The sequence below is a fragment of the Dermacentor albipictus genome, chromosome 8, assembly GCF_038994185.2.
Source record: "Dermacentor albipictus isolate Rhodes 1998 colony chromosome 8, USDA_Dalb.pri_finalv2, whole genome shotgun sequence".
Lineage (NCBI taxonomy): Eukaryota > Metazoa > Arthropoda > Arachnida > Ixodida > Ixodidae > Dermacentor > Dermacentor albipictus.
The window spans coordinates 57952081-57965560 of record NC_091828.1 but is presented as its reverse complement, the minus strand read 5'-3'; the positions used below and the strand labels follow the sequence as shown (position 1 = coordinate 57965560).

The window sequence follows — 13480 nt, the reverse complement described above, 5'->3', positions numbered from 1 at the left end:
ATTATTAATACGAAATAAAATAAAAAAAACAAAGGTAGAAAAAAAATGCCTTTCGCCAAGGATTCGAACCTAGGACCTGACGGTTCCGAGACAAGCATCTTACCACTGCACCACGCCGAATTTTTTTTTTCTTTCTTTCATGGTATTTATTATAGTTGCATTCAACTAGACGTTCACCAGTTCTGCATAGTCAGAGAATCGAGGGCACAATGAAAGTCACACAGAAGAGGCAGCGTTCATACTGTGAGTAGAAACGTTCGTGTCACTTTAGAAGGGTGGCAAGGATAAGCACCTCACCAAAATAGGGTACCAGTCCGGTTGCACACCGAGTCCATCATAAACCTGCTTTAGGTGTAGCGTCATTTGGATGAAATTTGCCCTTGTAGGTACAACCGTTTCGGCGTTGCGGTCCATCATTCGCGTTTTCCACAAACTGTGCATTCCCATCACAAAAAACATATCGAAAGGTGCACTATTATCAGAGGTTGGCAGCAGGTATCGCACAGTATGAGCGTTAATCTCAAAGTCTTTCTTTAAAGTCCGTTGGAGGACATCCCAAAAAAGGATGGCGTCGGTGCAGCTAATAAAACAATGTTCAATTGTCTCTGGTACATCACAAAGGCGACAGTTAACAGAAGAGACAAAGATACCCTTTTTTTGTAGCCATGCTTTAACCGGTATGGTTTCACTATGAACTTTATAAAAGAATGTTTTGCAGCAAGGGGATAAATACATTTTGCGAACTCGCTTTAGCACATCGTGGCCTGGCAATTTAATGTATATTGATCGGTAAAGTGGAGGCGGGAATAGCATGGATAGTAAGTCTTTGTACAACGTTTTGCGCGACACAGAATACAAGTATTCAGTGGAAAACCGAACTGTCAGGAAACGAACCGCCAAGTAAACTTCTTGCATGAACCCCCACAAGCATAAGCGCGAAGAAAAACTTGAAGAAACAACTAAATCAGGTAACGCATTAACAAGTGTGACTTGCATGTATGAAGGAATTACAGGATGGGAAGTATCGCGAAAAAAGAAGAAACGAGACACTATCTGCCGCACATAAAGGTGTACTAAGCCCAGCCCACCTTCGCTAACAGGCCTAAAAATGTTGTCTCGCCTCATGGGCTCAAAAGTTGAAGACCATACGAAGGTCGCAAAGATACGGTGAAAGCGTTGGATGTATAGCCTAGCACAATGGATAACTTGCAATACATAGAAAATTTTTGTTGCCAAGAACTTATTGCAGGCTTCGGCTTTCCCAAAAATAGAAAGTCGTTGTGGAACGAATGTCTGGGCGTAACTTTGCAGTACCGAAACCCGTTCTTTCCAATAGTGTGCGCTTAATTTATATGCGTCTAGCGGCACGCCAAGATACTTTGGCGGGACATCAGTCCACTTAACGCCTGCAAACTGTTCTGGTGTATAGCACCATGAGCCAAACCATAAGCCTAAACTTTTTGAGGAGTTCATTCGCGCTCCTGATACACTGCCAAATTCTTCTATTTTCGATACTACTTTTTCAACACTGGACTTATCCGTGCAGAAGAACGCTAGATCGTCTGCGTAAGCTAAGACTTTAACTTCATTACCCAGTATATTGAAGCCATGGATGTTACTCGACTGAATTACGCTTAAGCATAGCGGTTCCAGGTAAAGGGCGAATAGTAGTGGGGACATCGGGCATCCTTGTTTTACTGATGAGCAAATAGAAATGGGTTCGGAGAGTTGGCCATTAATAATTAAACGAGTAGTACAACAGGTGTAGCAAAGCCTAACGCCTTTAAGCACAATGGAGCCAACATTGACATGCTCCAAAAGAGAAAATAAATAGGAGTGGCTCACACGATCAAAAGCTTTAGCAAGGTCTACCTGGAGCATTGCAAGCTGCTCAGTGGAACCATAACAGTATTGAAGAAGGGTACGGGCGATATGTATGTTGGTTTGAATTGATCGGCCCCTGATTCCACACGTCTGATGGGAACCAATTAGAATTGACATCGCAAATTGCAATCTATTAGATAGAACTTTCGCAAAAATTTTGTAATCCACGTTTGACAATGTGATTGGTCGATAGCCTTCAACAGAACGCAGTTTCTCTTTATCTGAACTTTTGGGAATTAAAACTGTGTGGGTTTTGCAAAAAGACTGCGGAAGGGCGCCAACTTCTAAACTTGTAATAAAAATATCCAATAATATGGGGCTGATAATTGATTTGAAAGCTTTGTAAAATTCACTTGAAAGTCCATCGGGGCCGGGTGTTTTCGACAGAGGCAGCTGATCAATAGCTAGCTCAATTTCTTGAATCGTAAGGCTACCACTGATGACTGCACAGTCATCATCCTGTAATGGTTTTACAAGAGATACAAAACTCTCTAAAACTTTTGCATCGTGATCATTCGGAGGGGCACTAAACAACATAGTGTAGAAAATTTCGAACTGAGAAATGATGTCATTAGTATTTGTTAAAAGACTACCCTCGGAGTATATTTCCGGAATTACTTTGGAAATACCGTGACGTCGCTCGTCAAGTAAAGCTTGACGTGTTGGTTGCTCAGATTGCAGAGCGCGCATGTTTCGAGATCGAATTCGCGCACCTCTGTAACGCAGTGCGTCATACTTTTGTAACTCACATTTAATGTTTTCTATGTCAACAATGTAAGTGCCTGGCATTTCGCATTCAATCTCATAAAGGCTACATAGGCTCTTAAGAAGCGTTTTTTCTTCATACTTTCTATAGAATGATTTCACCGATCCAATTTCTATAGCCACTGTACGAACCTCTTGTTTAAAGAGTTCCCAAGCAGCAAATAATGGCAAGTCACTAGACAGAGAATTGGTTAGAGCCATGCGCACGCGATTAATAAATTCCTGATCATTTAGGAGCTCAGAGTTAAGCTTCCAGAGTGCCCACTGTGGTCGGAAATTAGTTACAAATTTTTCACCAATGTTTGCAATAACCATACAATGATCAGAGAATGAAACGGGGATAGTAATGCAGGATAGTCCTCGAGAGAGGATTGATGAAGAAACATAAATCCGATCAAGGCGGGCGTAGGAATGACCTTGAATTCTTGTATAAGAGCGAGCTCCCTGTCCCGACACTCCTATATCAACGAGCCCTGCATTTTCTATTATGTTAGACAAAACTTCACCACTCCTGTCCCGCTGAGTGTTATGGCCGCTTCGATCGTTCGGATCGCATACACAATTGAAATCTCCCATTAAAACAATGCAGCGATCACAGTCCAATAGACTAGACTCAGTATCAAATAAAAGAGCTCGTTTTGCAGCGTCATTAAATGCATAGGCGTTGACTATGCGCCATGGCACACCCTGCAACACAAAATCACAACATATATATCGACCTTCAGTGTCGACATGATAACTAAAAGCTGAATAAAGTAGGCTCTTTTTCAGAAACAGGAAACAGCCCGCGGATAAACCAAGAGCGTGTGAAACGCAAACATTATACTCAGACAGAAAAGGTCGCAAAGCCCTTTCTGTCTCGTCGTCACTCTCAATCTTCGTCTCCTGCACGGCGACGAAGTCGAGGCGCTTCCTAGACAAAAGCCGGCGAAGCTGCGCCTGTTTCTGCAAAGACCTAAGGCCTCGTACGTTCAAGGTTGCGAATTGAAGTTGCTGGGACAGGGCCATGGTGACTACCAAGTATTTGGACCTAATGATCTATGTGATCGGTCCTAGAGGGCAACGGTGAGGCTCCCTCCGAAACCCCACCAGGCCTTCTGGACCGTGATCGTCGGCACTTTCCTGAGTGTTTCGATGTTTTGCGGCGACGTGCTTTTCTTGTGGTACTGGTCGTCTCGCTGTCTGTGCTTGATTCCGATCTGTTGGTCGCACGGCGCTTCGGAACTGAAGTATCCGCGTTACTTCGGCTGTCCTCTGCCGGCTCAGTGCACGTGTCGAGTTGCTTGGGTGCATCAGATGAGTCATTTCCGGCTCCCTCATTCGCTTGCTGGGCAGCAGCTGGCTCCGTGGTAGCGGGTGCTCCTTTGGGTTGTTGCTTCGGTTGGTCATCTTTCTCTTCGCTACTTTCTTTATTCACGGGCAGTTGGCATTGTTGGCAGTTGGCAGTGGGCAGTTGGCATTCACGGGCGATGGCATTGTGACTGTCTTCAACAGGCAGAGGGGCCTTAGTGGCACAGCGGGTCTCCGCTGAAGAGGGAACGTCTCCCGTCGCGTCAAGAACCTCCGTAATGTCCATTATGTGTTCTTGCAAGCTTTCATCCGGAGGCTTTGTTCTGTGTCGTAACTTATCGGCGTATGTTACGACACATTCTTCAGCTGTGTGACCAAAGCGCCGGCAGGTTTCACAACGTGGGGTTCTGCAGTTTCGACGAATGTGCCCCACCTTGTTACAGCGCAGACAAAGTGGGGGCCGGCCTGGAATTAATACGAGACTCTGCACTCCACAAACAGGTAGTAGATGTGGAACGTCCCCCACGCTCACTCCATCGGCAAGAGTCAACACCACGTCCCGATTTAGCGTACGCATTTGTTCCATCTCCGATACTCTCCAGCTTTCTGCTGAAATAGACTTGACTTTCCCGTAAGCCTGGAGCGCATCTCGTATGTAGTCGTCTTCCAAACGCTCAGGAAGCCACAAAAGCTTCATTTTAACTTCCGTGGGCTCAGGATCAATGACGACACAGCGTCTACCTTTTACGGATAATTCCCCGCATGCGACTAGCTTTGATTTTGTCATCCCTGATTTGCACGTCACCATCCACACGTGCGACATCTGAAATTGTCCGATGGAACTTATTTCCTTCAGGTCAATAACGGTCCGAAGGGCGTCTCTGAAGTCTTGGGCTCGGTACGGTCGACCACTTAAGTCAGCATGCAGGAAAACGGAGTCTACAACCAGCTTACCGGTAGGAAGACGGGGTAACACAACACGGTAGTCATTGCTGCTGGCTGAAGCCTGAGTAGCACCTCGGCCAGGGGCCGATAAATCCTTTGAAGCGGAGAACATGAGAAAAGCGACCGTTCGGAACGCCGTCTTCTTCTTTCTCCACTGCACTGCACCACGCCGAACATCACTGCCAGTACGTTTAAGCTATGTCAAGAGTGTAAATTGCTGTCTGGGTTGCTGTTTACATTTGCATTTTAAAAGCCATGATGCGCTTTCACTTCACCGCGTCAACTGCCGCATCTCGAAGAGATGAGCAAAAGCGTTGTTACCATCGACAGGTACATCGTGGAGTGCTAGACCATCGATTGTGCTGTAACGATATCCATATTTCATACGAAATTCAGAAATAGACGAGGGTGACCGGGGACACTGAGGGTTGTTACTGCTAATTTCGACAGTTGTCTCTTGCTCTTTACACTTTTGAGCTCGCATATAATTCGTGTGTTCAATGCAATACAGCTACATAAACACTCGTGGGTGAGTCTTCATCTCGACAGAATACTGGCTTCTCACGGCAGCGCTGTACCAGATTAATGAGACCCGAGCGAGACAGCTTTTCACGCAACTTTGTGGAACAATCCAAAGCTTCTTTTCCGCTTCGCATATACCTGTGCAACATTTCTGGGAAATTAACTAATGTGTCAGGGTAACCGCACATGCAAGTCCACAGGCCTGTGTGCCCCATCTTACCAAATAAAACAACGCGGATACGCAGCCATTCCCGCAGATGGTATGATTTATATCAGCGGCCGATTTTGAGGAGGCCGGTAGGGCCAATTGGTAGGGCGTTGCTGGTGCCGCGTCGTTACGGCACAATTATAACAATTGGCAACGTCGACTTTAATGCCGGTGTCGGTGCTATCAGTATTGCCGGCTTCTTAGAAGCACGATTGAATACCGCGCAAGAAAAAAAAGTACAGTGTACACCACCGATGCGAAGCTGACATTTTAAAGGGCCGCGACGGAAAGTGCTTCTGTTGCGACTTCACAACTCTTGGCCGTCGCGACCGAATGTTTCTGTTGCGACGTCAGAATCGCTGTCGTAACGTCAGAAATGTCTGTCGCAACTTCAGAAACGTTAGGAACCTCTGTCGTACAACAGAAATTGCTGTAGTTGCAGCAGGAATTCCTGTTTCTTTTTCAACTGGGCAGGACCGGGAATCGGTTTGAAATTCGCAGCTAGCATATCGCAGTATGGTCTGTGAATGTTCCGAGGTAGTCACGCAATTTCTGTAGAGCTTAATAATGACCCCAATTTAGCACTAGTGGCTGAATTGTCAGGATGTCGAACAATAAAAAGTTCCTCCCCAGTTCTATTCAAGCATTAAACTCGTATGCATGATACCATCCAGTATGGTTGCCACAAAGCTCCAGAATAAACCAGCTTTTGTGCCAAACAGGCGACCCTATATGGTGCCACTGTGTCCAGTATAAGCCAGTTTAGTTGCAAACAGGGCCCCTGTTAAGACCCGTTTCTGCTTGAACTGGTCGTGCCTATAGCTGCTTGCATGCCAAACGGGACCCCGCTCAGCCCTGTTCATGTGTGAACTGGTCCAGTTTATACCTGTTTGCATGCCAAACGGGACCCCGTTCAGACCTGTTCGTGTGTGAACTGGTCCAGTTTATACCTGTTTGCATGCCAAACGGGACCCCGTTCAGACCTGTTCGTGTGTAAACTGGTCCAGTTTATACCTGTTTGCATGCCAAACGGGACCCCGTTCAAACCTGTTCGTGTGTAAACTGGTCCTGTTTGTACCTGTTTGTTGCTAAACAGGTCCCTGTTAAAACTAGTTTAAACCTGTATAACCCAGTTTGAATTTAAATAGGATTTTCCAATAGGGCGTGCTTCACAGAAGACCCTGATGCTGACTAACCATAATACCCTGCGTAATAGCTGTATATGTAACAACACTGCCCTACCTTCCAGCGCGCACGTGGACCAAACTGGCTAATCTCCCTGCATTTCGCTCATTTTATTTCTCCTGGATAAAGTTTCAGTGACGCTGCCAGATGCCTTCACAACAAAAGCTAGGGACGACGACCTACGAAGTTTTATATTGCAATTGCTCGCGCCGATGAACATTATCAAGGGCTGCCGAGGACGCACTGAAACTGCCAAGCCAACTGGTTCTTTTTGCTGTATCTGCGCAATGCTGATAAAGGTTCGTACGAAAGTCACATACAAATTTTCGATTACTATTGATAAGTTACTCAGTTTATTTCTTGGGGCGCTAATTGGTAACTGCGTTCAACCATATTTTTGAATGGAGTAATTGCAGTCGGTTACTGGGCTTTTCTGTAAAGTGTAAAAGCCAGATATGTACACATGTTAACATACCCGATGAGCAAAGCCAGTCCGACTGTCGGATTCGAATCCTGTACTCTGAGCACACGAGTCCGTTGCCGTACCCATTCAACCACGCAGTTCCCAGGCTCCCGGGTAGGCGGGAAGATGGTTACATACAAACATAGATATTAAGACAGATAGTTGACCTCCTGAAAGTGCGTGAAGTACCTTATGTCTGTTTTTACAGAAATAATAACGCTGCCATAAAAAAAAGCTCCTATAGTAAAATATCTAGGCCTTTACATTTCGTCAGATGTGCCATGGCACCAGCATTTACTTTATCTTTTCTAACTTTTTAGTAAGAGTGGTAAGTGTAACCATATTTTATTGTTATTCTCAACGGCCTGTGCTATTCCCGTAACAGGCGTTTGGGCTTCGTTAATAATAAAAAAAAACACGTGAAATAAGATGTACTCTACCTGCTTCAAGTGCCAAGGACGCTGCGAAAATAGAGATAGCACCGACACTTTGCTGAAAGAAGCAAAAGGGAAGATGTTTCAAACGTATGCATTAACGTGCTTCGGTGAATAGCACAATTTGCGCGATAGTAGGGCTACTTTTACACTCGCCGTTACAGTGCGCTACTTGACGGCGTGCGCATCGCGGTGACGTAATGGCTTTGGCGTTGCGTTACTGAGCCCGAGGGCGCTGTATCAAATCCCACCTACAGTGGCAGGCACATTTTGACGGGAACTAAATAAAAATACACCCTTGTACCACTCATTCAGTTCACGTTACAAAAACCCAGTTCGTCAAAATTAATCCCGAGTATGCCTCTACGGGATACGTCATGATCATATCGGGCTTTTGGCATACGAGTCTCACAATTTATTTAAACTCTACGGCCTGCGATATTGACCTGCTTACATTGTAGGAAAACACCTTCAAATGTACTTCTTGGGCCTTTCGCGAAAAATAGCCTGTAAAGCGCTGCGCCAGGTCAACTAATAATGTCTCCAAGGAACCAGAAAAAAAAATGAAAGTGTAGTGTTAACAAAGCTTCCCCAGTAGTCAGAATCTTCATCGTCTAAATATCTGAAGGAAGGCGATAATCTTAGTTTCTTGTAACTTTCATAACTGCTCGTCGCCTATGTACTTTATCGTCACTATGCGTTCTAGCTCTAAAAAAAATGTCGGTTGATCATTTTCCAAGAATACACGTAATGTGTGAAGGAAGGCAAACTTGTCACTGTGCTGTGACGTTGACTGGGCTAAATTCGTCAAGCCCACAAACACTTTGCGCAAGCAGACCATTCAACATTTCGATAAAGGCTGGAAACATCCGTCCATAAAATTTCCACGCGTCCTGATTACAGGTAAGTTCTAGACGCACAACGAAACTATAAACAATCTTGCTGCGAATGCGAAATTCCGTCGCACATTCCGAATTTTAAGCCTCCAATCTTTACAAGAAATGAAAGCACTTTGGCTCTACAATGATGCATTTGTACACTCCTGACGACATTTATTGACCCCTGTAGCCAGAATATAGAAGATGAGAAATCCCCGAGCATGAACAATTTGCAAGTATAGCACATGCAGATGGCACGCAGTAGAAGAAACAAATACATAAAAGGGTCAATGCCATGGGGGGATGTAATCGGTCAAAGACTGCAAATAGCCGGATGGAATCTGCATAAGAAGTTACAATTTTTACAGAAGCCCGTAAAACAACTATGAGCAGGACTGCGTCTATGGGTGGATTCGCACGCCGTGCCCAAAATAATTTCTAGCACTACGTATATGTCTATGCTAAAACACATTGATTGTAATGCTGAAAATGGCAGATGTTCAACGAAAACTATGCATAGGTAGCATATATGACACATTTTTTAGCCAGCATTGTTTCATGGCCTCTATAAATTGCATTTGGAAATGTCGTTTATACCTCGGATGCTTGACAATATGTTCGACACTCTGGCAGAAATAGAAATCAGCCTTAGTTTGCGAAGAGAAGGCACTAGCGCAAAGGAAAGAAAGATTATTCTACACACCCGCATCCGAAGAACGCTTCATATTGCATCCGTCCGCCATACTGTTCTCACGGAATACTCCAACACTATCAACACATGCCGGTTAGGTGCTTTTAGCAACAAGCAAATAAAATTCCTTGTTGCTGCGTGATCTTCTTTTCTGGCTTCTGTCTTATTGCATGAATTCATTGACACCTCGTTTATGCACGGCTGCCACATCATGTTCATGCGTAATAGTGGTTACTATGTCACATTTCATAAAGTGCCCGAAATGTAAAATATTTCTAGCTTTAAGTCTGCAACCTATGCGTCTGTGCTAGTTGGTCGAGAGCACAGCGTAGGCACGCTCACTACGCTTTCTCGTTATGCCCGTCGACATCTTCTGCACATTTGCTTACGTTCACCAAGAAACTGTTCTGTCATCGGGTTTACTCCCCTCTTATATGCACATGGCGGCGGCAGCAGCAGCAGCCGCCGACTTTGTGCGGACACTTGTGGTTATGATGTGATAAAAGACCACAAGGCAAAGCATCGGTCTTAGACTCAAATGGTCCTGTATTCGTATCTCGCAACTATTGTGCTCAGTGATTGTTTTCCGTTTTGAATTTTGCCTTTCACCTGGCCCGTTACAGACGGTGTCCCGGAATCGGCGCCTGATCAATGGCCCCAGCATTAAGCAATCAGGCTTGCCCTCATTATTTATCTCTACCAGACAATATGGCAGTTTCTTTAAAACATAAAAGCCTTGTTAAAACGCTCCAATTAATGTTTAGAGTCCGCATGCCACAAATAGTGCGAAATGACAACGTATAGCTCGCACGATATTCCTACTCGTGGGTTTGGAGACAGCGGGGGAAAAAGGGGGGGGGGGATATGGACTTCAGTAACCTGTCACTAAAAAGTGCAAGTTGCCCTTAAATCACCCGATTTTTATTTTTATTCGTCATTGCTTTTATTCGGATTATCCACGCGCTGCAAGATTCTGTGCTGATCGTAGGAACGGGCACTACGAAGCAGCATTGTAGTCATTAAGATCTTTGTTGTACTTACCGTTAAAAAGATGTAAATAGCACATGCAGTGAATGATATAGCGCTGTTGAAGCGCATACGGATGTACTGCGGAAAGAGAAATCGTAAAGGATAGCGTTAATACGTGTTCGATACGTTGACTATCTGCGTTGGTTGTTTGGCATGAGAGAGTGCCCATGTTCTAGCACAACGAATAAAGACGCGCACATACATTGAGTGTAGGGGCATAAGAAACATTAAACTATCAACCCCAGTTGTTCTTCCGGAAGCGATAGTGTATGTGTACATGAAAGGAATCAGTAAAAGCAGTGCAGACCCACTACAAATGCGTGCCAGACGAAACACGCTGCAGATATTGTACCTCCTTTTGCGATAAGGATGACGAAGTTATGCTACCGAACACTGAAGAGTCAACTGAGAAAAATTTATCTGGTGTCTCACTTCCGTGCCGCTTTTTATCGAAATGCATGCGACCAGAATACGATAAAAACATTGTCTTTCAATATGACTCCACAGTAATGTATTCGCCTCTGGATTCTGCAGTTCTGCTAGCGTTCTATTGAGCTGTAATGCATTATGAATGATGTCTTCTGTACGGAAAAGTTATTTACTCTGATCAGACATTACGTTCACCAGAATACATTTTTACACGTTGTAGCAGTTAGAACACTCGAAAGCAGCCTTAGGAAGCTTGAGCAATTATTTGAAGCCAAATGTTTGCATAACACCTGTACTATTTCGGGAACATTACCCTAAAATGGCCAGCTTAAAAACCTGAAGCTCGAACTTTATCAATCGATAATCCTGCACAAGAAATAGGTATCGCATTTCTGTACACTATTTCTGTTAGGATATCTGTAGCGGAAAAATTAGATATGCGAATTCAGAGCTTGCGTGAAGTTACTGCATTATTTACGAGGGTTCTGCAAAAGTACTACTTCGGAATTCGTTGTATATTTCAGAACAGTGTGTAGTGTACCAATTCTGTTTAGAGACTTTTGGTATCACTTTTCATTGCTTACTTAGAGTTCTATTGGTCAACCAATACCAACTCGTTCAGTTCTCTGTTTTGCTGAAGAGCTGTAGACTTGATATTTTAGACATTTATTATTCTGTGAATTTCAACAAATTTTCTGAACACTCGCTGCCTATATAAAAATGACGCTTGCTGCATTGTACTTATATATTTTCTTTTATTAGCAACAAATCATATGAAATTCAGTGCACTGGTTTCCGAGACAGACAATTTCTTCATTCTGATGTATTCACATGGAAGCGTGCAAGCTCAAACTTCCTGTTAAGTTCATTCACAGATTCGTCACATACATAGATAAATATTAGGTATGCATATAAATAGAGAATTCAGCTGACTAGTGGCATCTCACGACTTTGAATGCCGTTTTTTTACAGAAGATAATCACAAACTTAATGGATGGATGGAATAACTTTACTGGAAGGTTCTGCGAGCTACGGGGCGCAAAGCCCCATAGAGAGGGTTACTCCCAAGTTGTGACTGGGAGTTGTAACTCCCTGGCGGCATCGTGGACTCGCTGGACAGCCCAGAGCTGCTCCGCCAGGTCCGTGCTGCGTAATGCTTCTTGTAGCCTGCCGTACTCGTGATTCTTGTTTGCGGGGGTCCGACCAGACGGACAGAGCAAATGGTGCACGTCTAGTGTGCTATGGTAATTTTCGCAATATGAAGTGTAGAGCTCAGGCATGTAGTGATGTAGTCTTTTCTACGGGGGGTACGTGTTGGTTTGAAGCATTTTGAACGAGAGGGCTTGAGGCCGGGTGAGCTGATTGTGAGGTGTGCTGTATATTCTGCGATCTAGATAAAAGTGCTTTGTGATCTCGTTGTATGTGGAGGGAGAGTCCCGATTCTCGCTGGGGTGGCCACGACCACAATAGGTGGCGTCGCGGAGGGTTAGGTCTCGCGTACTCCTGTGAGCCATCTCATTGAGATTGGGAGGGACGTCCTCGATCTATCCGAGGTGTGGCGGGAACCAGCAGATGGTGTAATGCTGCAGTGGTGCGGATGTATTGACTATTTGTAGTGCTTCTCTTACAACGGCTCCTTTCTGAAAGGCTTTCGCGGCCGAGCATGAATCGCTGTAGGCGTGGGTGGTGGTCGGATCTATGAGCGCGAGTGCGATGGCCACCTGTTCTGCTATCTCGGATTTGTGGGTCTTGGCTGAGAGAGCGTTTGTGACTTGACCTAGCTTGTTGATCGTGGTTGCAACGAAGGCCTTCCTGGAAGGGTACTGCGCCGTGTCTAGGAAACAGGCTAGGATCTTCTTATCATGTATTTCGCGCAGGATGAATGATCCGCGTGCCAGCCTTCTGGGTTGATGGTGCGCGGGGTTTATGTTCGCCGGGATTGGGCGAACCGTGTAGGAGTTGCGGGTGTCCGTCGGAACGCTTTGGTATAGAATCTCGATAGCTGTGATGTTATGACCCAGTTTGGCTACGATTTCTCTACATTTGGTTACAGAGAGTATGTTCAGTTGAAGCCATTCTTGAGCTCCGGCGATTTCTTCAAGTGCATTGTGTACTCCCAGTTGCAGCAGGAGCTCTGTCTCGGTGTTGTTGGGGATTCCCAGCGCTAGTTTGACTAGCTTCCTCAGTTGCACATTGAGTTTGTGCATGGCCGCATGTGTAGTGGTTCCTGTGTATCTGTGCATGGCCGCCTCGTGCGTGAAATGGCATAGCGCAAAGGAGTGTATTAGCTTGAGCATATTTTCTTCCTTAAGGCCATGTTGTCTTTTTGCTACGCGTCGTATGAGATTCAAAGCATTAATTATTCTACTTTGTCATGATCTTCTCCACTGTCACGGCGTTAGAGCCGTTGCTGTCAATGGGCATGCCGAGGACTCTGATTTTGCTGACGTGTGGAATGGTTCATCCATCTTTTGTTCAGAGAGTGATGGCGTGTGTGTCTCTGATTTTGCTCTCTGGCTTGGGACTGCTTCTCGATAGTTTGTAGACAAGGAGCTCCAACTTCGCGGGCGAACGTAGCAGGCCTGTGGGAGCGAGGTATTCCTCGATCGCGTTGATCGCTTGCTGTCGAGCTTTTTTAGTTGATCCGCGGCTACCTCCGGGTATCCAGAGCGTTACGTCATCTGCGTATATGGTGTATTTTACGTTCTCGATTTGATCCGGTCTCTTGCCTAGGCCGGCTAGGGCAAGGATAAAAAG

The 13480-nt window shown here is 45.1% G+C and overlaps 2 protein-coding genes across 2 annotated transcripts in view; both read right to left on the bottom strand.

Annotated features, from left to right (window-relative positions):
• The window catches only part of LOC139049268 (sodium/iodide cotransporter-like), a 56805-nt gene that overhangs the window by 38659 nt on the left and 4666 nt on the right, over positions 1 to 13480 (bottom strand). Inside the window, exons 2-3 of the mRNA XM_070524639.1 lie at positions 10307 to 10372; positions 7703 to 7754 (exon numbers count right to left, since the gene is read on the bottom strand). Of these exons, the coding sequence (XP_070380740.1) occupies positions 7703 to 7754; positions 10307 to 10372 (118 nt within the window). The remainder of the gene's footprint in view (positions 1 to 7702; positions 7755 to 10306; positions 10373 to 13480) is intronic.
• Positions 209 to 5016, bottom strand: LOC139048794 (uncharacterized). The gene has a single exon (XM_070523448.1). It carries the CDS (start codon positions 4994 to 4996, stop codon positions 3680 to 3682), a length of 1317 nt encoding a protein of 438 aa, XP_070379549.1. The 5' UTR covers positions 4997 to 5016; the 3' UTR covers positions 209 to 3679.

Coding starts and splice junctions, on each gene's coding strand:
- LOC139048794 (XM_070523448.1), bottom strand. CDS start 4,996: ATGTTCTCCGCTTCAAAGGATTTATCGGCCCCTGGCCGAGGTGCTACT.